The sequence below is a fragment of the Pongo pygmaeus genome, chromosome 8 (genome assembly GCF_028885625.2).
Source record: "Pongo pygmaeus isolate AG05252 chromosome 8, NHGRI_mPonPyg2-v2.0_pri, whole genome shotgun sequence".
NCBI classification, from domain to species: Eukaryota; Metazoa; Chordata; class Mammalia; order Primates; family Hominidae; genus Pongo; species Pongo pygmaeus.
The window spans coordinates 17453436-17474551 of record NC_072381.2 but is presented as its reverse complement, the minus strand read 5'-3'; the positions used below and the strand labels follow the sequence as shown (position 1 = coordinate 17474551).

General features: G+C 38.5%; 1 protein-coding gene across 1 annotated transcript in view; it reads left to right on the top strand.

Annotated features, from left to right (window-relative positions):
* ST8SIA6 (ST8 alpha-N-acetyl-neuraminide alpha-2,8-sialyltransferase 6) overlaps nt 1-21116 on the top strand; it is a 136596-nt gene that overhangs the window by 113645 nt on the left and 1835 nt on the right. Inside the window, exons 5-7 of the mRNA XM_054435551.2 lie at nt 11796-11940; nt 16214-16326; nt 20379-20471. Of these exons, the coding sequence (XP_054291526.1) occupies nt 11796-11940; nt 16214-16326; nt 20379-20471 (351 nt within the window). The remainder of the gene's footprint in view (nt 1-11795; nt 11941-16213; nt 16327-20378; nt 20472-21116) is intronic.

Genomic DNA, 21116 nt, shown 5'->3' with positions numbered 1-21116 from the left:
TATGGCTCTCTAGGGGAGAATCAAATTGTTGTTTGCTTGCACAACCATCTATTGATTTTTCTTCCTGTGGTTCAGTGACCCTTTGTAGAGAAAAGATTCCCTCTATCTTGCTGACCTTTCTTTCTGGACCATAGTTAACAACCGTTGTTCACCTTTGTTACCTTGTTCAGAGGCTTCATCCACCTTCTGCTTCTCATCTACATTGTGCTGTCCCAGGAGCAAGAAGAGGACAGGCTGGGGGTCTGGGTCATTCCTTGGCATACCCCCAGAGCCTAGCACAGTGCAAGGCACCCGGGATGCCCTTGATGAATATTTGTGAAAAGAATGATTTGCTCTGGGAGTACTGAGGTTTAGGGGAAGACCAAGAAGAGCATCTCATATCGAGCCATTATCATAACGCCCTGCTGCCTTTGTCACTCTTATTTATTTTTATTTTTTGAGAGGGTGTCTCTGTCACCCAGGCTGGAGCATGGTGGCACGATCTCAGCTCACTGCAGCCTCTGTCTCCTGGGCTCAAGCAACCCTCCCACTTCAGCCTCCTGAGCAGCTGGGACTACAGGCGTCCACCACCACGCCCAGCTAATTTTTGTATTTTTAGTAGAGAGGGAGTTTCACCATGTTGGCCAGGCTGGTCTCAAAACTTCTGAATTCGTGATCCATCCGCCTTAGCCTCCCAAAGTGCTGGGATTAGAGGCATGAGCCACTGTGCCCAGGCTGTTCTTTCCACCTACTAAATATATCTCAAGTCTCCTTCCTCCTCTTTTCAACTTTAAAATTACTTGTTTCATGTAGGCCCTTTTAATCTTTAATTAGGTGACTCTAGTAAAAACCTGGCAGCCATGTCCCAGCTGGCTTTCCTCCCTCTGATCTCCTTCCACTGCCATCCATCCTATATGACCCAAATAATTATCCTCAAACACAAGTTTATTCATTCAATGAGGAAATATTTATCAAGTGCCTCCTGTGCGCTGGGTTCTGTGTTAACAGCTCCATCACAAAATCTCCCCTAACTTCCAGATTGGTTAAGTGCCCCTCCCCTGTGCTGCTCTCATAGCCTCATATTATAGTGAAATGATACTTAAATGCCAGTGATGCTTTGTGTCTGTCTCTCTTAATACACTTAAGCTCCCAGAAGGCAAGGCCCATCCATGTTTTATTCATATTTGTATTTAATACTTTGCAAAGTGTAATACCATGACCTTGGGCCATGGACATCACCACTGGCTGCTCAGTGAATGTGGGCTGAATTGCTCTATGTATTGGTCTTTGTCTCAGTCAGCTTGGGCTGCTATCACCAAATGCCATAGACAAGGTGGCTTTAACAACTCACATTTATTTCTCACAGTTCTGGAGGTGTGAAGTATAAGATCAGGGTGCCAGCATGGTTCTGGTAAGTTCTTGTGAGGGCCTTCTTCTGGGTTATAGACAGCCAGCTTCTTTTTTTTTCTCTTTCTTTTTTTTTTTTTGAGATGGAGTCTTGCTCTGTTGCCCAGGCTGGAGTGCAGTAGTGCAGTCTCCACTTACTGCAACCTCTGTTTCCTCGGTTCAAGCGATTCTCTTGCTTCAGCCTCCTGAGTAGCTGGGATTACAGGTGCCTGCCAACACACCTGTCTAATTTTTTGTATTTTTAGTAGAGATGGGGGTTTCACCATGTTGGCCAGGCTGGTCTCAAACTCCTGACCTTGTGATCCTCCTGCCTCGGCCTCCCAAAGCACTGGGATTACAGGCATAAGCCACCGCACCTGGCCCCAGCTTCTTACTGTAACCTCACATTCATCAGAGCTCCACCTTCATGACCCTAATCACTTCCCAAAGACCTCACCTCCTAATACCATCACACTGGGGCTTTGGGTTTCAACATATTTATTTTGGGAAGACACAAGCATTCAGTCCACATCAGTCCTCATTCTGTATCTTGAAGCTACAGAAGTTAAATCTAATTATTCTTTTACCTTATGGTCCTTAAAATATTTGAAGAGAGCTATTGAATCCCCCAAATCTGCTCTTCTCCAGCCGGGACGTTATTAGTTCTTCACCTACCATGGATTTCAATCTGTTCCCTCCAGACAGGCCCTGGTTTGTCAATTGCCTTTGAAAGTAAGCTTCCACAACAGATCCAAGCACACTAGGCATGGTTTTGAACATTATAGAGTAGTATGTATCTCTCTCTTCCCTTTGTAGCCATGATTCCTTTAAATATGCAATTTAAGATCACACTTGAATTTTGGAAAGCCAGTGCACACTGCTGGGTTCTAGAAAGTCAAGTGAAAGCCTGTAAATCTTCTTCTTGCCTTCAATGGCCTCTAACCAGAGATGACTTGTTCTCAACCTGTAATACCAAATTATTCTTTCTCTTTCACCTTCTCCATGCCTTGCCTCCCATAGCTGTACAACACAAGCCCACAGGCAAACACACAGACTCCTGCAAAGTCTAGAGCAGTCACTGGGACATGAAGACTGTGTGTGGAGCCTGGGCAGCTAGGGTGCAGGGCGTGGGTCTTCTACAATATGTGACAGCAATGGAAAGGCCCCTTGAGCCCAGAAAGCTCTTTTATTTTTTGATAAAGAAGTTCTTCCAAATACAAACTTGAGAAATCTAGAAAAATATTTTGGGTTGTTAAGATACAGTGGCTCAGATAAGAACATTTTAATTTCACCCATTGCACACCATGGTTTTGTTGGAAATAAATATTCGGTGCTGTGAAAGAAATAGCACTTGAACATAAATTTTCTCAGCAAGGCAATTTTACTTCTATAGAAGGGTGTGTCTCTTGAAGGGAGCAATGGCGAGAGCACACCTGAACAAGGGAGGGGAAGGGGTTCTTATCCCTGACACAGGTAGCTCCTACTGCTGTGACATTCCCCTATTGGCTAGTGTTGGACCACACAGTCTAAGCTAATTCCGATTGGCTGTTTTAAAGAGAGCAGGGGTACGAGCCAGAGTGGCGGGGTGAGCAGTTTTGGCAGGAAAGACAGTTATGGAACAGGTGACTAAAGGTGACACAGGTCAGAGCAGGTGACCGGGGGTGACTCAGGATGGAGCAGGTGACCAGGGGTGACTCAGGACAGAGCAGGTGACCAGGGGAACAGATGTGAACTACTGATGACAACTGGTGGGAAGGTTGTTTACTGAAACTAGGGGCAAGGAGACGAAGAGTATAAGGAAGTTAAACTTTAAAATGGAGAACAAAGAACTGAACATATCGACATACTGATTCTTTGAAGAGAAACTTAGAACTCACTGTATTTAACAGTTCTTTGCAGTGCAAGCCCCGGCAGTGGCTTTAGAGGAATAGTTTGAATTCTGGGTTTGAATCTTTGCTTTGCTACTTACTGCTTTACAAGTCATCTTTCTAAACCTTTTTATTTTCTTTCCTACTGGATCACAAACACTATAAAGGCAGAGACAATGCTTGATTTATTGACCAATGTGTAGCCAGCACTTCTCATAGAGCTCAATATTTAATAGGTGCTAAATAAATATGAATGAGTGAATGAAAATGTGTCATATGTGACCTTCTTAACTTTATGATCCTAAGTTATCCCCATCTATAAAATGAGAATATTAATTGCATCTATTTTATAGGGCTATTGTAGGGTTTAAGTGAAATAATCTACGTAAAATATTTAGCGTGCAGTGAGAATGCACTAAATGTTGGTTATTGTTATTATTGGTCAATCCATGAATTACATGTCAAATGAGGCAAGAAGAGAGGCAAAAAAAGGGGGCCTCAACAGGAGAGAGGCAAGTGCTGGATTGTTGGCCTATGTATGTTATGTTTTCGTGAAGAAAAAGAAATGTGGCCATTTTAGAAATGGTTTGGATGGTAAATAAATCCTTTGACTTTCTGCTGTGCTTACCTTTTTAAAACTCTTTTTTCCTAGGACCCTCATTAGAATCATAGAGAATGAATTCTGGAAAGGTAGCTTTTTATCAACCCTGGAAAATGTCTGCAGCCTCTACCTTATGGGAACTTTTTCACATCTCATTAAGGAGGCTCAGAGTTTAATAAACAGAAGAGGTGCCTGGGAGCCATGGGTTTGGGCCTTTAGGTCGTTAGCCTCGCTCTGTAAACTGTGAGCCTTAAATAGTTGTTAACACTTCATGGAAATCCAGGAAGCACTGCATTTAGAACTGAAGAAGAATTTTGACCTGAGACTTGAAACAAATAAAAACAAACAAAAGAAAGAGAAAAGGAAAATAGCACCTACAGTGAAAAAAAAAGGAATTTTTACAATTTTAATAAAGATCCCTTTCTCAAAAGGAACTTGTAATGCAAAGATGATTTGACATCTGGATGCAGATGCAAAGGTGATTTTGCAGAGCTTCGATTGCATCTTTATAGATCCAGGTGAAAAGCATTAAGTCAGATTCTCCCAGAACCAACCTACTCCTTGAAAGTTAAGCATTTTTCAAAGTGTATGAACTCTCCTGAATTCTAGAACTTGGTGCAGTACAGAAAGTCTCAATTCTTTCCTTGGGGGATGCCACATGGATGAGCAGTGTATTCTCTTTTGAACCTGGGTTGCATGGAGGAAACTGCTGAAGGTAGGACGCAGCAAGAGTTAGACTCTCATCAAGCCAGAGGCTTCTTTTCAATTTATTTTTAGGGCGCATTGTTCGGGTCACCTGATAATCCTGCTCCCATAGGGCAGCTTATACATCTTCCACGTAAAAGGGGAGCCTCAAATGTCTCAGTTATACAGGCTTTGAAGCATTTATATGTACATTGTATGGTAGCCTTTGAATTGAGTCTAGGTAGGTTTTCAGCAAGATGCTACCAGCATTACTTTGGGAACAACTACCTATGCTATGGTGGTACCATTTTGGAAAGCGTCCAAGGGGAACAGGCTTAGATAATGACATTTCCCCAATTACAACATACTCTAGTGTAAACTGTAGACAAGTGGATGTCAAAACACAAAGGTGTGAGTTGTTTACAAACTGTACGCTTTGGTCATATAACTTACCCTCTCTCAACCCCAATTTTCTCATCTTTAAGATGGGAATAATAGCCGGGCACGGTGGCTCACGCCTGTAATCCCAACACTTTGGGAGGCCGAGGTGGGCGGATCACTGAGGTCGGGAGTTCGAGACCAGCCTGACCAACATGGAGAAACTCCTTCTCTACTAAAAATACAAAATTAGTCAGGTGTGGTGGCACATACCTGTAATCCCAGCTACTTGGGAGGCTGAGGCAGGAGAATCACTTGAACCCGGGAGGTGGAGGTTGTGGTGAGCTGAGATCACGCCATTGCACTCCAGCCTGGGCGGGAAGAGCAAAACTCTGTCTCAAAAAAAAAAAAAAAGGACTAATAGTATTTTCTGCCGCCTTGTGTGCTGTGGAAATCGGGTGGGGGTAATGGCAAAAGTGTACAGTGTTTTACCGGGTTAAGCCTTGTGCCTACTAATCTGGTGGGGATATTTACTGCTATGGAAGGTGAAACCTTGCATTATAGACAACTGAGATGTCATGGAAATGGCAGGATTTCTGATGAATACTCACAGTGTCCTCCATTTCTTAATGTATCCTCTTCTTTTTACCAAAGAAGGGACAATGGCCATACCCATTATTGTGAACATGTCTAGCTGACTTTAGAGTCACCCAAGATCAGAACTGACTCTGACTTTAGGGGTGATGGGAAATAGCGTAATAAAGATAAAAATTCCATTTTGTTTTATTTGTTGTAAGCAGCTCAGCTTTATACCAACACTGGCTCTTACTCTCTGTCACATGGATGAGCTGGAAAGTGACAAAGAGCATATGCTTATCACTCCGCCACTGCACACAAAAGCTAGAAAAGTCCCCTTAGCCTGTGACATCTTAGATTATCATTCTGATATTTTTCCTGGGAGATTATAACGAGTGCTTTGGGGTTGAATGTTGATTTTTGATAGTGAGATCTTCAAAAGTTGCAAGGGGGATGGCTAAACCAACTCTGGTACATCCATACCATGGAATACTACTCCAGCAATAAAGAACAATATGCTGCTACACAAGGTGTATTAGTCTGTTCTTGCACTGCTCTGAAGAAATACCTGAGATGGGGTAATTTATAAGGAAAAGAGGTTTAATTGGCTCACGGTTCTGCAGGCTGCACAGGAATCATGGCTGGAGAGGCCTCAGGAAACTTATAATCATGGCGGAAGACAAAGAGGAGGCAGGCTCATCTTAAATGGCCGGGCCAGGAGGAAGAGAGACAAGGGGGAGGTGCTTCACACTTTAAAACAACCAGATCTCGTGAGAACTCAGTCACTATCACAGAACAGCTAGGGGGAAATCCACCCCCATGATCCAGTCACCTCGCACCAGGCCCCTCCTCCAACACGTGATTACAATTCGTCATGAGGTTTGGATGAGGACACAGACCCAAACCATGTCATATGGTAGCATATATGAATCTCAAAACACATTTAGGCTGAGTGAAAGAAGTCTTACCTAAAAGCATACGTGTAGGCCAGGCATGGTGGCTCATCACGCGTGTAATCCCAGCAATTTTGGAGGCCGAGGGGGGGGCGGATCAACTGAGGTCAGGAGTTCGAGACCAGCCTGGCCAACATGGTGAAACCCCGTCTCTACTAAAAATATAAAAATTAGTTGGGCGTGGTGGCAGACGCCTGTAATCCCAGCTATTCGGGAGGCTGAGGCAGGAGAATCGCTTGAACCTGGGAGGTGGAGGTTGCAGTGAGCTGAGATCGGGCCACTGCACTTCAGCCTGGCTGACATAGTGAGACTCCATCTCAAAAAAAAAAAAAAAAAAAGCATACATGTGATATAATTCTGTTCATATACTAGAAGAGGAACACGAAAAATGAATTTGTGGTGAAAAATCATCACAAAAGTGTCCTCTGGGGCTTGGCGTAGGGTCTGGAGATAGGAAGTGTTTGAAGGTGACATGCACTCAGATCTATAATTTACTTTGAATTGCAACAAGTACAACTATAAAATTGGATTAATGGACAGATACACAATAAGGCAAATATAGTGAAAAGTTAATTGTCAAATCTAGCTGCTGGTTATTCAAGTGCTTATTGTCCAGTTCTTTTAACTTTCCTATAGGTTTGGAAATTTTATACGATATTTAAAATATATAATTTCAGAAAAAGGCCCGATGCGGTGGCTCAGGCCTGTAATTCCAGCACTTTGGGAGGCTGAGGCGGGCAAATCACTTGAGGTCAGAAGTTCAAGACCAGCCTGGTCAACGTGGTAAAACCCCATTTCTACTTAAAATACAAAACATAAGCCGGGCGTGTCGGTGCACGACTGTAGTCCCAGCTACTCGGGAGACTGAGGTAGGAGAATTGCTTGAACCTGGGAGATGGAGGTTGCAGTGAGCCGAGATCCCACCACTGCACTCCAGCCAGGGCAACACGGTGAGACTCTATCTAAAAAAAAAAAAAATCAGCAAAAACTCTATTAATATTTTTAAAAAGCATAAGGGGAGATCTGATTTGGTGTTTTTGATGATACAGTATTCTTGTAGTTACTGAAAATCCTCAGAGAAATTGTTTGCCAAAGGTAAATGAGAATTTATTATGTTGCCTTTTCTCAAAATGCTAGATAAAAGAGCCATTAAAAATGATATACACGTAAGAATTTCTGAATTTGCAATATGTCACACAAATTTTTATCAAATTAAATGTATAATTAAAAACTACTTAGTATCATATTTTTGACTACACACCATTTCATTTTCATTTTTTTCTTTTGTTAATCTCCATGAACCATCTTTTTTAAATGGTAGGTTGTAAAATACAGAAAGAAATAATAAGTGGGTGACAGAATCCAATTAAGAAGGATATACTATTTTAATGAATATTTTAACATATTTAAGTTAACTGATAAGAAGTATTTTTAACTTTGAGGTGCAAATATTACCCTTACTTTTCATGCCTTGAGAATTATTGGAATTCAGAAGACTAACTTTTAGATGACCTTGACAAATTAGAGCATTGTACTTCTTCAAAAGGACAAAATTCAGTAGAAACATGTTTGGAAGCTTACTCTTCAGGACTAAACCAAGAACAGAAGTGTGGGCTGAGGAAGGACTATCTAGTGACTCACTACCACCAACATTTCTTGCTGAATGTTCACTGACTCTTGTCTTACGACTGGATCCGGCTTGGATACAGATTTTTAAGTAATATGGAGAAATAAGTTGAGGTTTAAAGAGAAACGAGATGACTAAAATCATGAAAAACTGGTCCTATGAGGAAAACCTGAGAGAAGAGAAAATTCTGTAAACTCTTCAAGATTGAAAAAGGCTAAAGCTTTGCTTGATTTCCATTTTCAAGTACCTGAAGTATTTTCATAAGGAGATTCTATGAAAACCTAACAAGGAAAATAGATTTATGTTAAAACATAGTTTCGTTGTGCAAATGCAGAAATCTCTTTGACTTTAAGATTGATTAAACCCTGGAACAATTATCAAGAGACTTTAAGGCATCTACATCATTGGAGAATTAAAGAAATGAAATATGAATTCTAAGTGGTTCTACATGCACTTGCCAGAGGTTGGGGGTTAACTCAGATGATCCTTGAAAGCACTTCCTAGGTCTACATTCTAATAATAATGTTTCACTCCATGGTAATCATTTTGAAACGTAGCTTGGTATTAATTTAAGCTTCGCTGGGCTTTCTATAAGGAATGGCAAATTTAAATTCGCCCCACTTAAAAATTCACTGTATTAGATATTTCTTTTTTTCATTGGATTTTTCTCATAATAAATGATTATGTATTGTTTTAGTGACTGTGATACTGTTCTTAACTTAGTTTCTGTATTTTATTATAATAATAATAATAATAATAATAATTTTTTTTTTTTTGAGACGGAGTCTCGCTCTGTCTCCCAGGCTGGAGTGCAGTGGCGCGCTATCGCGGCTCACTGCAAGCTCCTCTTCCCGGGTTCACACCATTGTCCTGCCTCAGCCTCCCGAGTAGCTGGGACTACAGGTGCCTGCCACCGCGCCTGGCTAACTTTTTGTATTTTTAGTAGAAATGGGGTTTCACCATGTTAGCCAGGATGGTCTCAATCTCCTGACCTTGTGATCCGCCTGCCTCGGCCTCCCAAAGTGCTGGGATTACAGGCATGAACCACCGTGCCCAGCCTGTATTTTATAATTGTTATAAAATCATTACAATGAATCCTCTCATTTTTTGTCTTTAGTGTTACAACAGTATCATCAGAAGAAAGTCTGTATTTTTAAAAATGTTATATTCATGAGCATTTTGTATTGGTGAGTAGGTCCCTACCTAAGTGTGTTTAACTGCTTTGCCATTTATCTTGCCAAGTCACCATGCTACAATCTAGGGCCAGTTAGAAGTCTAGTGAGATTTAAAAAAAAAAAAACCAGGTGCAGTGGCTCACGCCTGTAATCCCAACACTTTGGGAAGCTGAGGGCGCAGATCACTTGAGGCCAGGAGTTCAAGACCAGCCTGGCCCATATAGTTGGACCCTGTCTTTACTAAAAATACAAAAATTAGCCAGACATGGTAGCAGGTGCCTTTAGTCCCATCTACTCAGGAGGCTGAGGCAGGAGAATTGCTTGAACCCGGGAAGCGGAATTTGCAGTGAGCTGTAATTGTGCCACTGCACTTGAACCTGGGGGACAGAGCAAGACTCTTTTGCAAAAAAAAAAAAATATATATATATATATATCCCAGCACCATTTATTAAATAGGGAATCCTTTCCCCTTTGCTTGTTTTTGTCAGGTTTGTCAAAGATCAGATGGTTGTAGATGTGTGGTATTACTTCTGAGGCCTCTGTTCTGTTCCATTGGTCCATCTCTCTGTTTTGGTACCAGTACCATGCTGCTTTGGTTACTGTAGCCTTGTAGTATAGTGTGAAGTCAGGCAGGATGATGGCTCCAGCTTTGTTCTCTTTGCTTAGGACTGTCTTGGCTCTATGGGCTCTTTTTTGGTTCCATATGAAATTTAAAGTAGTTTTTTCTAATTCTGTGAAGAATGTCAATGGTAGTTTGATGGGAATAGCATTGACTCTATAAATTATTTTGGGCAGTATGGCTGTTTTCACAATATTGATTCTTTCTATCCATTAGGATGGAATGTTTTTCCATTTGTTTGTGTCCTCTCTTATTTCCTTGAGCAGTGATTTGTAGTTCTCCTTGAAGAGGTCCTTCACATTCCTTGTAAGCTATATTCCTAGGTATTTTATTCTTTGTGGCAATTGTGAATGGGAGTTCACTCATGATTTGGCTCTCTGCTTGTCTGTTGTTGGTGTATAGAAATGCTTGTAATTTTTGCACATTGATTTTAAACTAAAGAGCTTCTGCACAGCAAAAGAAGCTAGCATCAGAGTGAACAGGCAACCTACAGAATGGGATTTTTGCAATCTACCCATCTGACAAAGGTCGGATATCCAAGATTACAAGGAACTTTAGCAAATTTACAAGAAAAGAAGAACCCCATCAAAAAGTGGACAAAGGATATGAACAGACACTTCTCAAAAGAAGACATTTTATGCAGCCAACAAACGTATGAAAAAAAGCTCATCATCACTGATCATTAGAGAAATGCAGTTCAAAACCACAGTGAAATACCATCTCATGCCAGTCAGAATGGCAATTGTTAAAAAGTCAAGAAATAGCACATTGGGTGGCTGAGGCAGGCAGATCACTTGAGGTCAGAAGTTCGAGACCAGCCTGGCCAACATGGTGAAACCCTGTCTCTACTAAAAAAATTAACTAGGCATGGGTGGTGCACACTTGTAATCCCAGCTACTCAGGAGGCTGAGGCAGGAGAATCACCTAAACCCAGGAGGCAGAGGTTGCAGTGACCCAAGATCATGCTACTGTACTCCAGCATGGGAGACAGAGTGAGACTCTGTCCCAAAAAATAAAAAAACAAAGTCAAGAAATAGATGCTGGTGAGGCTGTGGAGAAATAGGAACACTTTTACACTGTTGGTGGGAGTGTAAATTAGTTCAACTATTGTGGAAGACAGTATGATTATTCCTCAACGATCTAGAACCAGAAATACCATTTGACCCAGCAATCCCATTACTGGGTATATAGACAAAAAAATATAAATCATTTTACTATAAAGGCACATGTACATGTATGTTTATTGCAGCACTGTTTACAATAGCAAAGACATGGAACCAACCCAAATGCCCATCAGTGATACATTGGATAAAGAAAATATGGTACATATACACCATGAAATGCTATGCAGCCATAAAAAGGAATGAGATCATGTCCTTTGCAGGGACATGGATGAAGCTGGAAGTCATAATCCTCATCAAACTAACACAGGAACAGAAAACCAAACACCACATGTTCTCACTTATAGGTGGGAGCTGAACAATGAGAACACATGGACACAGGGAGGGGAACATCTCACACTGGTGCCTGTTGGAGGAAGGGGAGGGAGAGCATTGGGACAAATACCTAATGCATGTGGGGCTTAAAACCTAGATGACGGGTTAATAGGTGCAGCAAACGACCATGGCACACGTGTACCTATGTAACAAACCTGCATGTCTGCATATGTATCCCGGAAATTAAAGTAAAATTAAAAAAAATTTTAAAAAGAAGTCAAAATAGGATTAAACAAAAGACGAAAAAAGAAAGAAAAGAAAGAAAGAGAGTCAGTCCCAATCCTCAAGGGATATAAAGCCTGGAGGACAAAAATCAAAGTCATGTTTGTGAATAATTATCTTCCTTTTGAAAGTCAGTTTGGCAAAATCCTCTTTTGCATTGTCCATTGTGGTCTGTATTTTCGGTTTCTTAATCTTATACCTTGGCTTCTTTTTTATTCTTTTCCTTTGCAGAGCAAAACTTGCTTCCTGCTGTGATGCTGTTCAAAACTTTGTTGTTTCTCAGAATAACACTCCAGTTGGGACTAATATGAGTTATGAGGTGGAAAGCAAAAAAGAAATCCCAATTAAGAAGAACATTTTTCATATGTTTCCAGTGGTGAGTAAAGATTTGTGGTGGGTTATTTGTGTTACCATTCCAGGTGAATTTTCTTTTACTTTAAGCTGTGACTTATAATTATGATGGAATCAATTAAAATACCATATTATTATGTTGTATAAAATTTGGATAGTGGGCTATTTTTTAAAAGGTCCATTTTGAATGCAGTGTGGCTCTGTAGGGAAGGATTATTTATATCTTAAATGATAAGCTCTTCCAGTTGTGAGTATTCCAGACTCTTCTTCGAATGAGATGAGACACTTGGGCTTCCAGCTTAGTAATTACTGAGGCTTGTGAAGACGGCCATTTTTCACCTCAAATAAGATTCTTCCAATTGTCAGTTGTGGTGACTAAATCAATTCCTTCACAAGAAATGGTGCGTTTATGTGGCTCATCTTTGGGAAGTAAATATGTAAGAATTTATAGTCAATAAACGTACCCAACATAAGACAGAGATTGTTGTCTGCTGTGTTCACTGATATATCCCAAACCCCTAGAACATTTCCCAGTACGTATATGCACTCACTACCTATTTTTAAAATTAGAAAAATGAGTAATGATATGATATAAAACCACTTCACACAGTAAGGAGAAACTCGACCCTTAATGCAAATCCACACGTGGGGAAGTTTTGGTTCTGAGGAACATAAACATCTCATTGCTTATAAACATACACTCTCCAGCATCTTTCTATGATTCCATTAAAAAGCAATTAGGCCATATCAAGATGGTCAAAATAGGATCCCTTTATATATGCAGTATACTAACTGTAGGATATGAGATTCTTACAGTTTTGTTTTGTTGCAGCTTTGACCTCTTTCAGCTAATTTTTGCTGCTCACGTAAATTGTTCCAATTTTTTTTATATTAGGATTCAGAGGAAGAATAACTTGCTGAGCATGAGTGAGAAATAAATAGAAAATGATAAAGAAAAAATACTGTAAATTTTCTGGAAGGAAAAGGGGACAAAAAATATAACTTATAAAGCTTTCTCATGATGCCCTGAAATGACCAGTGATTGAAAAGATGATAAGGAAAGAGTATTTATCTTTCCTATCAGCGAAAGCCTTGGAAAGTTTGACAGTGAGCCCTTTCACTCATTCATCCATGCAGGTTTTGCCAGTGTCTGCCATGTTTTCGACTGACCAGAACAGAGGAGCGGCAACTACCCTCATATGGCACTTTGAAAGGATTAACTTAATATAGGCCTGATAATTATGTATGCAACTGGGAACTGCATCTGCTTTCCAAATTTATACTGATTTTCTTTTTTAAACTGAGGAGAGGAAATTCTGCAGTCAATACAGCAGCAATTGCAGAGCCAGGTCCCTATTTTTGTGTTGCTCCAGCCTTCTCCTTTCATGGACGGGGCTCGTGGTGGAGATGTCCTCTTTCCCATGTTGCTTACTCTGCCTTTATACACAAAACTCTCCAGGACGAACTGCTGGGCACACAAGAAGATCGCATTAAATGTTTTAATGAAATGATGTGGAGCTACTTCCTCCACAAACTTTGCAAAGTTACTTGCAGAGAAAAAAACAAAAGTTGATTTTCAACCAGAGTGGGCAATGAGCAGGCAGTGGAGCGTGCACATTTGCATTTTCTTAGGAGGTTTATTTAAGGAAACGTTGAGATTTGTAATTTATTTAAATGCATACTGAACATGAGATACTAAAGCATATAGATGTTTTCCTCCCAGTTGACCAAGAAACCAGAGAAAAACATTCCTTATTGTGAGTGCATAATTTGAGATATGTTTCCTTCAGTAATCTTTTCTATTTTATACCATAATGAGCCTATTTGCATTTTTGCATCCTACCCTATCTATAAAATTCAGAATTTATGGTGGCACCATTTAGTAGATACTGGCTGAAGACATCTTGAGCTAGAAGTTCAGTGACATGAAATAGCCTGAGGTATCTAGGAACCATTCATTTAAGAGCCAGTCACTCTGCTAGCCATTGCAGATATAACAAGGAATAAGATACATAATTATACATAATTATCATTTTAATCCATGGAATTGTAAGAAACGATAATGTGTAGTGGTTTAGAGCAGGTACTCTGGAGCAAACTGTCTGGGTTCCTATCCCAGTTCTGCCACTTTCTAGCTGTTAGTTGGACTCATGCCTCCATTTTCCCATCTGTGAAATACTCAAAAGGTTGCTGTGTAGGTTAAATGTGCTAATAAAGTATGTACTTGAAATAGTGCCTCTTGCATAAAAAGTGCAATATGACTTTTATGTTTCAAAGACAAACCTACAAAGAGAGTTGTACTGAAACCGAGTTTCTTTGCTAGTTGGGCAGCTCCCAGAGCCAGCATTAGGGGCAGACAGCAGTCACAGCGGTTCTGGGGCATCTTCTGTCACTCCGGGCTGCTCAGAACCACATCGGCCCTGGGCTGTTGCCAGTAGGGCTGGTAAACTGACTTTGACAAGGGCAATGTGCCTTGATTTTGTAACCTTTGCCAAATTCAGTGGTGTCAATACCCCAACCCTGGGCAATTTTTAGTCCAATGCTTTAAAAAACCAGCTCACAAAATTCCTGAATGTTTACCAGTGGCCCCTTCAATGGTTACAGGCCAGGGTCAGGTTCGTTCTGCACACGTGCAGTCAATTAATTACCGTGATACAGGTTTTGCAAAAGAAATAAGATTTATTCACAAAGCCACCTAGTGAGAAGGTGGGAGAGCTCGTTAAAGCCCATGAGATGGGTATTGAAAGCTGTGCACATTGCACTACGCAAGATCGGGAGGGAAAAATGAGGGGAAATTAAAAAATAATAAACAGCCTCTCTGCTTTTGAGGACTTACACCTTAATCCTACAGACAAAATCGGTAGATCAGGACCTCATCACTGGGAAGCATGAGCTGGCACCCTGGCTGTGGGCTGAAGGTCATATTATCATTACTTGATGGAAACTGACCAAGAAAGGGAAGGAAAGTGCACCAATGAATTGAAAAGTTAGATTTCAGTCTGCAGAGAACTTGGGGAAAATAGGAAACCTTCTGGGGTAAGCAGGCCGGGTCCTAAAAGGAATAAAAAAGATTCAGGTCTTGGAAATTAATCTGAAATATGTCAATCCAGTTGGTTAGGCCTCCCTGAAGCATGCTGGCTGGTCATTCGCAGAGACGGCAGGCATAAATCTAACGCCTTACTGAGCCTGAAGGTATAACTATTTAAGAAGCAGAGGAAATTTTTGCTAAATCACCTATTAATTGTATGCCTTAGAATAGATTTAATGCTGCTTCCTAATTTCTTTATTTTCTCTTTCTTGCTGAAAAAGTCCTTGTTTATCAGAAAGGCAGAATATGGGGTTTTGCCATTCTAACTTTTTTCCTTAATTATGTGACGAAAAATACATGACACTGTATTTTGTATTATTACATTATGCCGTGTATCCTATGATGTCTATTTCTCTCAAGAGAAATGAAACTTAGGTTCACATAATGACTTATTTTATTTTATTTTACTTACACATTTTTTAAAATTTAAGAAACATGGTCTTACTCTGTCGCCCAGGCTGGAGGGCAGTGGTGCAATCATGGCTCACTGAAGCCTGGAACTCCTAGGTTCAAGTGATTCCCCTACCTCAGCCTCCCAAGCAGCAAAGACTACTGGCGCTCTTCACCAAACTCAGCCAATTTTTCTACTTTTTGTAGAGACAGAGTCTTGCTTTGTTGCCCAGGCCCATCTTAAACTCTTGGCCTCAAGTGACTCTCTCACACCAGCCTCCCAAAGTGCTGGGATTACAGATGCGAGCCACTGCACCCGGCTGGTTTTTTGTTATTGTTGTTTTGTTTTGTTTTGTTTTGGAGATGGAGTCTCATTCTGTCGCCCAGGCTGGAGTGCATTGGTGCCATCTTGGCTCACTGCAACTTCTGCCTCCTGGGTTCAAGCAATTCTCCGCCTCAGCCTCTCGAGTAGCTCGGATTACAGGCACCCACCACCACGCCCAGCTAATTTTTTTTGTATTCTTAGCAGAGACGGGTTTTCACCATCTTGGCCAGGCTGGTCTTGAACTCCTGACCTTGTGATCCACTCGCCTTGGCCTCCCAAAATGCTGGGATTACAGGTGTGAGCCACTGCGCCCAGCCCCGGCTGGTTTTTTATACTAAGCCGTAATAAGTTGATTAGCAAACTGGGCTGCTGCTTTTTCTTGTTCTTATTCTTCTCCTTAGCATGTATAAAGAGTTAAGTTACTAGAATTAAGCTGTTGTCTATGGTTCCAAAATTAACGTTATTTCATGGTAGTTTTCCACTTTCTCCTGCTAGTCCCAGCCTTTTGTGGAGTACCCTTATAATCAGTGTGCAGTGGTCGGAAATGGGGGAATTCTGAATAAGTCTCTCTGTGGAACTGAAATAGATAAATCCGACTTCGTTTTTAGGTAAGACCTGTGAAATTGGTTTCTTTGAAATAAAAGATCAGTTGGGTATTTCAGAGGGGGATAGTGTAAAGGTATCTGTTGTATATTTTCACCTTTGAGCTCTGTTACAAAAGTTTACTAATTACCCGGGAAGGTTTTCCTGAAGTGTTACGTGGCTCATGAGTTCCTCAGAATCTCAATACCAGAAGAATCAAAATGTGCTATGTTTATGTATGTTTAGGAAACTCTGGGTGAAGTTGTGGTGAAAGAGGGTTTGGGAGTGCAGGACCTTTCAGAGCGTTCAGTATGTTAATGGCTACCTTGGGAGGACTCTGGAGGGCAGCATGTCTCAGGGTCACCTGACCTTGAAGATCTTTTTTTATTTGTTTGTTTGTTTTCGTTTAACAGAGCATTTCAAGGATGTTTTGTTCTTATACAGTACTTGGGAAAATGCTGATCAAGACATTTTTCAGCCCTGCAAACTATATCATTATTTCGTTTTCTGGCTTGCAATTTAAAAAACAAATTTGTACAGCTTCTAAGTTCTGGTCTTTTAAAATGTTTTCTATCTGAATATCAGCTAGCGTGCAAAAATAGAAACAAAATGGTTTTTCTGCGTGCCTTGTACTAATAAGCCATACCAAAGCACCTCCACTGTCTCAGTGTAATGGAAAGGTAATTCATCCTTCTGAGGATGGGTTTCAATTGAAATGCACCTTTTCAAAGAGTGAGTGGAAGTCTGGTTCTTCCTGTTTTAGGAGCACTGATTTCATACATCAGAGGAGATGCTTTGATCCCTCTTGATTTAATGCTGCCCTTTTAAGCAACTGAAAAAGAAACAGGGTTTCTAGTAAACAGCTCCCTCCCAATTTTAATCTCATTTTTACATTTTGTGCTGCAGGTAATGATGAAGCCACAACAGACCTGACAGTGCAACAATTATTGAATGTGTTCTTCATGATTACTGTGAAAATGGCCAATATCTGAGTGGTTTACCCATTTTGTTCAAGTACCCAGTGTGAAAAAGCCATAAGGAAGATCATTCTTCTTGCAGTAGACTTTTCATAGTCTTAAAATTCCCAAAACATCTGTGATGAGGATCAGGCCTAAACATTCATTATACTTTATAGCAAGTATAGGCAATACAGTAAGTTTTGATTTAAAACCCAGAAGAAAAATATCTCAGCAGATATTTCATTTATAATTCTAAAATAACTGTCTATGTTTCTAGATTCCACATTTGCTGATGACAGGTATTTTCCCGAATATTGAATTTCCTTTAAAAATAGCCATTTGAACTGAGAGGCAAAATGAGGGCTAGACGTGTTTGGTGTCATTAAAATATATTTAATTTTTTAAGCCTGTACTTATTTTGGTGCTTCAGGTTAATAGTTCATAAAACAAACTTTTATTTTTCATCTCAAAAGATTTGGAACTATGAATTAAGTGTGTGAGGAACAAAAATAGGCAATGACTATATATACTACTGCTATATATGACTATACCAGTTTATATACACACATATATGTATTACAGTAGTAGTAATATATATAATCACATATATTACAGTAGTAGTAATATATATAATCACATATATATTACATTAGTAGTAATATATAATCACATATATATTACAGTAGTAGTAATATATATAATCACATATATATTACAGTAGCAGTAATATATATAATCACATATATACTGTAGTATACTGTAATACATATAATCCAGTAGTATTCATATATTACATATTATATATACATATTATACATATGTATGATAAATATATAATACTGTATTATAGATTGTATGTAATATATTGTACATTGTATAGTATATAATATATAATAGTATATTGTATACTATATACTATGTAATACAGTATTATATGTAATTATATATGTATATATGTATACATTACATATATACATATTATATAACATAATATGTATACATTACATATATACATATTATATAACATAATATGTATACATTACATATATACATATTATATAACATAATATGCATACATTTTATACATCTATAATAGCATATCTACATATATTCTTTATAAAATTATATAACAGTATTATATATAATTATATATGTATAATATGTATACATATATTACATATTATATATACATATATAATAAATACAATTATATAACAGTATTATGTGTTATATATGATATGTATACATATTATATATTACATATTATATACATATGTGTTACATATGTATATAATATGTATGCATATTATATATTACATACTCTACCTACATGTTATATAATATACATATCTATTACATATATACATATATAATATACTAATACTATATATAATATATAATCTATATGTATGCATGTACATATATAATAACATATAATGCTGTTATATAATTTAAATGTAACATATATGTATATATGTATAGTACATACCATGACCTATACTACTGTGTGTGTGTGTTTGTGTGTGTTGTGTGTATGTGTGTGTGTGTGTGTGTGTGTGTATACTCCATATTCAGGAAAATACCTGGCATCAGCAAAAGTAGAATCTAGAAACACGGGCATTTTAGACTCATAAATTAAATATATTCTGAGATTTTCTCTTTTAAGTTTTAAGCCCAAACTTATTGTATTTCCTCTATAAAATACCCTTCCCTATGGAATCTCCTATGATATTCTACTAGAAATCACTTTTGATTATTCAGAAGAATGTGAGACTGTTCTAGAAAGGACATTTGTTGTGGGAGGCCCACTACTGAGATCACCTTTATGGCCTAGTAGCTATGATTAATCTTTATCATTTAATATTTATTGTTAATACTTGATTCATATTTATTTTACCAAGGTGCCATATTTATTTTATTTTCTGACATAGCTTTTATATCAATGAGGGAAGTTCATGTTTCACATTCAGTCATGTGTTTTATAGGACATGGTACGGCTTATTTCATCTTCCGTTATGTTATAGACCATATCAACTTTGAACAACTTTCCTTAGGAAGCACTCAGAGATGCTTCCTTCTTATGTTTAGCCTTACTACTTGAAATTCAGTAAATGATACTTAGAAAGTCATAACCGATTTTTCCTTTTTTGTGACAAGAATATAATTACTCAAAATTAGAATTCTTAATTTGTTTTCCAATTTAAAAGCAAATTAGTACTCAAAGGAAGATGAGAACATCAGTATGAAAACATCTCTATAAGAACATTAGGATTTTATTTATTAACACCATAATTTGGTGGCAAAACTATCCACATGGGAATCGGGAGGTTTTGATTTTTTTAATTTAGTCTTTGCTTCTGGCAGACTGTATAACTTTAGTCACAGCACATCAAATTTTTAAGAATATGCAAATTGGTGATCATACCACTATGGGAACATAATCAATAGAAATAATATAAATAACAATTTTAATAAAAGGATTGGGAACTCTTCTAAACTTAGACAAGGTGTAATTGTCATTTCTGGTTTTGATACTTATAAAAGTTATTATCCATATTGAAAGCATCTATCAAATTTTTGTATTTTAGCTGGGCAGGGTGGCTCATGCCTGTAATCCCAGCACTTTGGGAGGCCAAGGCAGGTGGATCACTTGAGGTCATGGGTTCAAGACAAGACTGGCCAACATGGTGATACCCTATCACTACTAAAAATACAGAAATTAGCTTGGTGCATGCCTGTAGTCCCAGCTGCTCAGGGGGCTGAGGCAGAAGAATTGCTTGAATCCGAGAGGCAGAGGTTGCAGTGAGCCCAGATAGCATCACTGCACTCCAGCCCAGGCAACAGAGCGAGACTCTGTCTCAAAAAAAAAAAAAAAAAAAAAAAAAAAGTGTATATTTTATACAACATTGAAATGTCAACTAAGAACTGAGTAATTACTAAAGTAAATAATTTAAAATAGAAACCAAATGGATTCTGAGGGTCTCTTAATAGCAATGATTTCTCCAACATAAGAACAATTATTATAGATATGTATGTATGTGTGTGTGTGTGCATATGTGTGTATACAATCTTTTTTCTACAAGTTCTATTTTGAAAATGATTTTCTTTTCAAATTTCAGGTGTAACCTCCCCCCAACCACAGGAGATGTTAGTAAAGATGTTGGCAGTAAAACAAATCTTGTGACTATAAATCCTAGTATCATAACTCTGAAGTAAGTAGCTGCAAGTTACATAACTGATCAAGAACATTTTTTCATTGTTCAACATGATTCTCAGCTTAAGCACTAATCTTGTTTCTGAGGCTGACTTGCAATACAGGTGGAATGAGTTTTTGGAAAAATATATAAGAATTCATTTGCAAATTGTGGCATTCTGTCAAGGTCCTTTTTCATAAGAGTTATGATTCAGTTGTACTTTCAATGTCATAAGCTAATCAAATGAGAACATACTTATTTCATCTCTTTTAACAATAATGAAGCCACTTTTTTCCATTTTCTTTTAGAGTGTTAGCATTACTCTTCTATCTTGGTAGCACTTTCTTGATAAAACTTACTCTATTTAGAAACTTCGGAGAGTAAGGGCTAAGACAACCTGGCAAAATACAGTTATCACGTTGAAGAGTTTATTACTAAAAAATAATTACCATCTTTCATTTCTGCAGTGTAACTACCATAAAATTGTTGGCTAATAAATAATCTTATACAAAGTTTTTACTCCATTGTTTTCATCAAAAGTGACTGATTAGCATTAGTAATAGAATATGTTCATGCTAATAGTTATAGCATCCCTTGAAAGAAAATAAAATAAATATTGAACTTGCCTTTCAAAGTATATTTTCTAAACAGTCACAGTTATAC